Source organism: Orycteropus afer, unplaced genomic scaffold, assembly GCF_000298275.1.
Source record: "Orycteropus afer afer isolate SDZICR_OR568_19922 unplaced genomic scaffold, OryAfe1.0 scaffold00103, whole genome shotgun sequence".
Classification (NCBI taxonomy): domain Eukaryota; kingdom Metazoa; phylum Chordata; class Mammalia; order Tubulidentata; family Orycteropodidae; genus Orycteropus; species Orycteropus afer.
Genome location: NW_006921690.1, coordinates 4802868 through 4809319, shown reverse-complemented (window position 1 = coordinate 4809319; position 6452 = coordinate 4802868). Strand labels below are relative to the sequence as shown.

Sequence of the window (6452 nt, the reverse complement as noted above, 5' to 3'; positions counted from 1 at the left end):
CTATTTTCATTTGCAAAAGTTAGGCTATGCTGTCAAATACAGCCAACTTAAGAATACAAATATCACTATAAGTCTACCAGATCTTGAGAATTATTCAACAGTACCCACATGGAAAAGGACCAACTTTACCTTCCTGAAATGGGTGTATCATTTTTTAGGAAATGGTAAAGACTCCTAGAAAGCCTCAACATTTGTGATTATGCTAATACCCCTTACAATCTGTGCTAAATCAGCTAAGAGTCAACAGGCTGGATGTGCGGATAAAAGACATCCCTGCAGATCTGATGCTGCTGATGATGACATTTGGAAGTCCCACACTGCAGCTCCTATAAAGACTGCATTCATACTGTACACATACACACATACAGTCTTCCTACTGGTGACATTTAACATAAGCACTCTTAACATGTGTAGCATAAAATGTTTATTATTTAACTGTAGCAAAGCCAAGACAGCCCACCATTTTGGTAGGAAAAAAGAGAAGAAAAAAAGCTTTAACACAGAATTAATTATACTGTAGCTTTTCTAGTGAAAGGCAGCAAAGCCCATACGAAACTTAGGGACAAAGTTTTCAGCCACTCCAATTTCAGCCTCTGGTATCTCTATGAAGACAAACCTTGTGTTTCCATGCTCTGTCACCTGGAAAGCTTACCCTCCCTCTTCCCTGCCAGACACCTTCTGGATGAAATATACAATCACTCAAATCACTCTGTTTTAAGAATCTTGTTGCCCTGGCTGACAGCCTACCATCTGGAACATTCACTATACTTACATGGCAACACAGGCCATGAAGGGAAAGCATGAAAGCATTCCACATGAAAGAGAATGTTAAAAAAATAAATAAATAAAGCTCCTCCTCCTGAAAGTACCCATCATACTATTAAACTACACCCAAGGAACCAGAGGAGAAATAACTGAGGATTGCAGAGAACCCACCTAAGCTGTTACTATTACAAAGCGGGTCTTCCAAAGAGCAGAGAAAGAAATGTAACTAAGCTGCTCATGTCACACACGCTTCACACTTAAACGTCTTCCCCCACATGGGGCCTCCTCTTGGAACAGGACTGGTCTTCAAAGTCTCTCAGTGTCCTCTCTTTTAGCCAAATTGCTCAAATTAATTTTATTCTTCCACGATAGGCTCTGTTTGGAAGAACAGAGCTTTTGAAACACAGTGGCAAGGAAAGGAGGAATACACAAAACGAGGAACTCAGAAGCCCTCCTGGTGTGGATTTAGAAACAGAAATTCCAGGCTGCTGTCAGCACTAGGGCCACTAGCGGAACTATTTTTCCTGAGGTCATCCCAGGATGACTGTTACACAGGTCTTGCTGGCAGCACGTGTACTGTAGTTCCGGCTCATTTAAGGCTTTTGAAATATACTGGAAATTGCAATCGGACATCTTCCAACAATGGTAATACTGTCTTGAAGCTGTGGGGGACACACAAACAAGAGTAAGAAAGCAACTGGGTTAAGTTCTGTCCATGCTTTTGAATCCTTGGAGTTCTCCTTTTCAGAACTTATCCTATAGAAGTAGAGATACCACAAGAATGTTGAACCGTATTAGGTTATAAAAGGAAAGAGATAAATAAATTATATAGCTCTAAATAATTCTTCTATAAAATGAAAGTCTCATCACAGCCAGTATAGTTAAGTATGACAGGAATGAGGCATTCATACTGTTGCTTTAGAGGGAAATTTGGTAATTATTTATTAAGATTTTAAATACACACATACCCTTTGATTCAATAATTCCACTCAGGATTTACCCTATGAAGTTACTTGTTAAGAGAGGTCAACTTATATGCTCAAGGATGGTCACTGCAGTGCAATCTATAACAGCAAGAAATGGAAACCAGTCCATTATTTTTTAAGTGTTTAAAAAAATTATGGTAGAATTCCATACCATGGGATTCCATGTAAGTAAGGAATGACACATGCCTGCAATGCAAAGAGCTTTAAAACACTTAAAAAAAAAAAAAAAAAAAACCACCAAAAGCATGATGCAGAAATTAACAGATACACCGGACTTAATTAAAATTAAAAATGTTTGTGCTTGAAAAGACATTATCAAGAAAGTCTTTATCCACAAGATGGGAGAAAATATCTGCACATCATGTATCTGCATAGACTTCAATCTAGAATATATAAAGAATTCTTACAACTCAACAATAAAAAAGACAACCCAATTAAAAAATAGAGTATTTGAATAGACATTTCTCCAAAAGATATGTGTCCTAGATACTTGGGATATAGAAATATAGAAGATATAGTCCTTATCCTACAATCATTTTCTTATCTTCTGTGCTAGAAAGAAAAATATATAGATACCAATTCTTTATCTGAAAGAGCTCTGGTGGCATAGTGAGTTTGGTTTTTGGTTTTGGTCTGGTGACATAGTGGGTAAGGCAATTGGCTGCTAACCAGAAGGTCTGTGGTTCAAACCCACCAGCTGCTCCACGAAAGAAAGATGGGGCAATCTACTGTAAAGATTTACAGACTCAGAAACCCAATAGGGGTTGCTGTGAGTCAACATGGATTCAATGGCAGTGAGGTTTTTTTTTTTTCTTTTGGTATTCTTTAAAGATTATAACAAATTTATCCAATTCCAGTCATAGCTCAGAACAAAATAGTTCTAAGTTTATAACTGCAGTCATAGCTGCCCCATCCAACCTCCTCAAATGAATGAGTTTTTGGATTATATTTTCATGAACTTTGTTCAAGTGGCAGAGGACAGATAGATTGTTCCAGAAATGGCTCTACTTGCGAGAGTCACAAGTATTTCACTGAATGCTACTAATACTGTATTAGAGGCTGCTGTTGAATATGACAAGTTACTGCTTTGTGTAAAAGTAATTAAGTATTGGAAATTGTAAAGCATTACAGCTACCAGAATTTTAATTAAGGAAGTCTGACAGCTTTGGGAAAGGTGATAGTAATTCATCAATAATTGGTATCAATCATAATCACTTACTCTGTGTTCTGCAATGTACCAAGCACTTTACTTATATTATCATGCGTAACAACCTTATGAGGAAGTGAGAAGAGGGAAATTTATGATGGTATTTGCTCACCAAAGCCAATAACAGAATCACCCAAATAAAAGCAGATTATACCAGCGTGCGGAAGATGTATGAGATAGATAGATTTGGGGGATGCTGGGGTATTAAGAGGCTTTTTCTTTGCTTGGAACACCCTCCTCAATCTCTTTGAAGTCTCTGCTCAGGTCTATCTTCACCAAACAGCAATCACCCTAAGTGTTCCCTTTACTCATACTGACATTATAGCAATGATCACTTGGCATTGTCATCAGATGTTTCCACCTGGTTTATGCTGGTAGGGCCTGGCCAGGATGCCAGTAAATACTGGCTGAATTAGCATCCAACACCTGTCTCCCTTCTAGCCTTCTCTGCACTATCATATCTATACTCTCTACTAATTGCCCCTATTGGCCCAAAGAAATAAGTATTTCCATTTTACAGCTTGGGGAAAAGAAGGTAGCTGGAGAAGTTAAATGATGTCTGCAACACAGTGCCTGGCTTTTGACTCAGGATAGACTCAGAGTTCAGTGCATGTTTACAACAGTGTGCTCTGCCTCTCCCAGGCTGACATAAACCAGAGCTGGAGGGGGATTTAGATGATTTTATGTAAGGCCCCCCAAATCAAATGAAACCTGTTGCTGCTGAGTCAATTCTGACTCATAACGACCCTGTCAGCCAGAGAGAATTGCCCCGTAGAGTTACCAAGTCTGTAAACTTTACAGAAGAAGACTGCCACATCTTTCTCCAGTAATGTAAGGCCAGAATACCTTTATTTCAGGAGCTGCTGGTATCATGTCTAGCTGAAATGCTGGGACTAAACCTCATGAGAAGAAGAAAAATATTTAAAATTCATGTACAATTTTTAAAAGCTTAACAATTCAAGATAAAAAACTATGGGATTTGAGAGCCAGAAAAAAGATTTGGGCTCTGGTTTACTTCACTTTCCTCCCCACCTCTACCATCCAACACACATATTTCATAACTAAAAAATGGAGGCAGAGAGAACTAGCTGGTGGCAAGACAGAGGCCAGATCTCCTAATTGCTAATTCAATACTCCTTTAATACATAATATTGCCTTTATTCTCTCATCTAGAAATAACACTTTTTGTAGTAAGGGTACAAGAGGTACAGATGATCAAGGTCAAAAACCAGATGATCTGTGCCGATATATAATTGGTGTTCATTTGTAGAATGAATGACTATGTTCTCTAAGGGCCTTACTATGCTTTCTACATTAATAAGAAATTAACAGTCTTCCAACTGAAGCAGAAGACTTTCCTCCAGCAGAACCAAGGACCTTACATGGAGAACTTGGAATTTCAGCTCCAATCCAGGAATTTATATCAAAGTTGTTAGTATACTTATATCAAAATACTCCTGGTGGGTTTTGTTGTTATTAGGCACTGCTGAGTCGATTCCAACTCATAGAACCACATGTGATGGAGCAGAACTACCCCCTAGGGTTTTTTTAAGCTATAATCTTTATGGGAGCAGATTGTCAGGTCTTTCTCCTGCAGGGTTTGTTGTTGTTGTTATGTGCCATCAAGTTGGACCCGTCTCATAGTGACCCCTCCTTGGGTTTCTGAGGCAGTATCACTACAGAAGTAGATTGCCCATCTTCCTTCTGAGGAGTGACTGGTGGGTTTGAATCGCCAGTCTTCTGGTTAGCAGTAAAGTGCCTTAGGCACTATGCTACCAGGGCTCCTGATCCTGCAGGGTTTAGACAGTATAATTCTAATTTGTCTTTACTTATTGAGAGATTTCCTTTTTCTGGGGAAATTAACTTCCCTTCTATCAAGTTAGGCTGAAACTGTGAGTCTCTCAAGCCTTCTCTAAGTCTTCCTGCTATGTTTATCATTCATTGATGCTGATACCGGGAAGGGTTTGTAGCAGAGCATATAAGAGTGAAAATAACCTTGAAGGGTATTTTTATCTTTTAGAAATGTTAAGCCTGAAGGTTTTACTTCAGACACTAAGGAGACTTTGAAACTGCTACATCTCACCAGTAACATTTATACACACAGATTCAATTTAGAACCATACCCCAGCAAGAAACTTTGCCATTTCTTTCCTTGTCCACCATTTCCTAACCTCTATTTTAATAGGATTTATGGAAGTAGAGAAGCCATAATCTAACCAATTTGGAAAACAAAATTAGATAAGACTTGTTGATATTAGCACTCTCCCTACTCCCATTCCCACTCATGAATGCCTGGCTGTCTAGGCTCCCAAGCCTTGGTACCTGCTGATACTACTCTAGGAACATCCTTTTTCCTCTTGGCCCTCTTACCTCCTACTTGTCCTTTGAGCCTCAGCCTGAGCAGCCTCAGGACTCTAAAGTAATTCGGGACCACAGAACATGCCTCTATCAAAATTGTAATTGTCTGTTTCCTTTCTTCATCTTTGCATTTCTATCATCTAGTTTACACTCTGGCACACAGGAGGCTATAGTTTAGGAGGCAGCATAGTGCAGCAGTTAAGAGCACAAACTCTGCAATCAGATGGATTACTAAAGTTCAAATCCTGGCTTCATTACTTATGTTTGCCTGTTGCTTAATCTGAGCCAGTTTCCTGACTTATCAAATGGGAATAAAAGGTTATACCTAGAGGTAGGTGGGAAGCATTAAATAAAACATGTATGGGGAGGGCTTAGTGCCCAGTACACAATCAGTGCTAATAAATGATAGCTATCACTTGATGAATATAAGTTTAATGAGAATTAAGTGGTACAATTTTTTTTTCCTAGGCTCTCATCACCCTATATTACACTTAAGAAAGTGGGGAGGGGGAAGGTTCTTACCGGCTTTGACAGCAAGACACGAATCCAAAGGATATGTGCAATTGGTGGTGGCGCTGCAGCGAGTACCTACTACAAGACAGCTGTAGCACAGTAGACAATAACCTAGAACCAGGAAGAAAGCTCATCAGGACTTGTTTTGCACTTATTTGCCTCTTGGCAGCAGCAGAAAGCTGCAATCCCCATTAGTATAGTTGTGGTGTAGTAAATTACATAATGCAGCTTTTCTAGCCATAAGTCCTTGTAAACTCTGTGGTGGAATTTGCCATGAGCAACTGAGTAGCTCCTGATTGTTAAAGTTATTCACCTGGGGGTTTGGGAAAGATGGTGGACTAGGAAGAAAGACTGCACAGACCCTCTTCAACAAAGAAAAGGCAAACCAATTAACACAGACACAAGATAATCCTGGACCCCTGAGCCTTGAAGAGAAGGATATAAAAGTGGACTAAACCCCAACTAGCAGAAGAATTTGCATGAAAATACCAAAAAAGGAGACATATGGAGCTGCGGTCTGGCAGTGATCCTGAGCGATCCCGATGGCACGGACAGCTTGGAGATTCCCGAGTGGTAGTAGGACCTAAGAATTAACCTAAAAATCAGCCCTGCTACCAGGGACT

At 39.5% G+C, this 6452-nt stretch overlaps 1 protein-coding gene across 1 annotated transcript in view; it reads right to left on the bottom strand.

Annotated features, from left to right (window-relative positions):
* Window positions 1–1230: 1230 nt before the first annotated feature.
* Window positions 1231–6452, bottom strand: part of CD59 (CD59 molecule (CD59 blood group)) — a 30931-nt gene continuing 25709 nt past the window's right edge. Inside the window, exons 2-3 of the mRNA XM_042781311.1 lie at window positions 5839–5940; window positions 1231–1427 (exon numbers count right to left, since the gene is read on the bottom strand). Coding sequence (XP_042637245.1) covers window positions 1231–1427; window positions 5839–5940 — 299 coding nt within the window. The remainder of the gene's footprint in view (window positions 1428–5838; window positions 5941–6452) is intronic.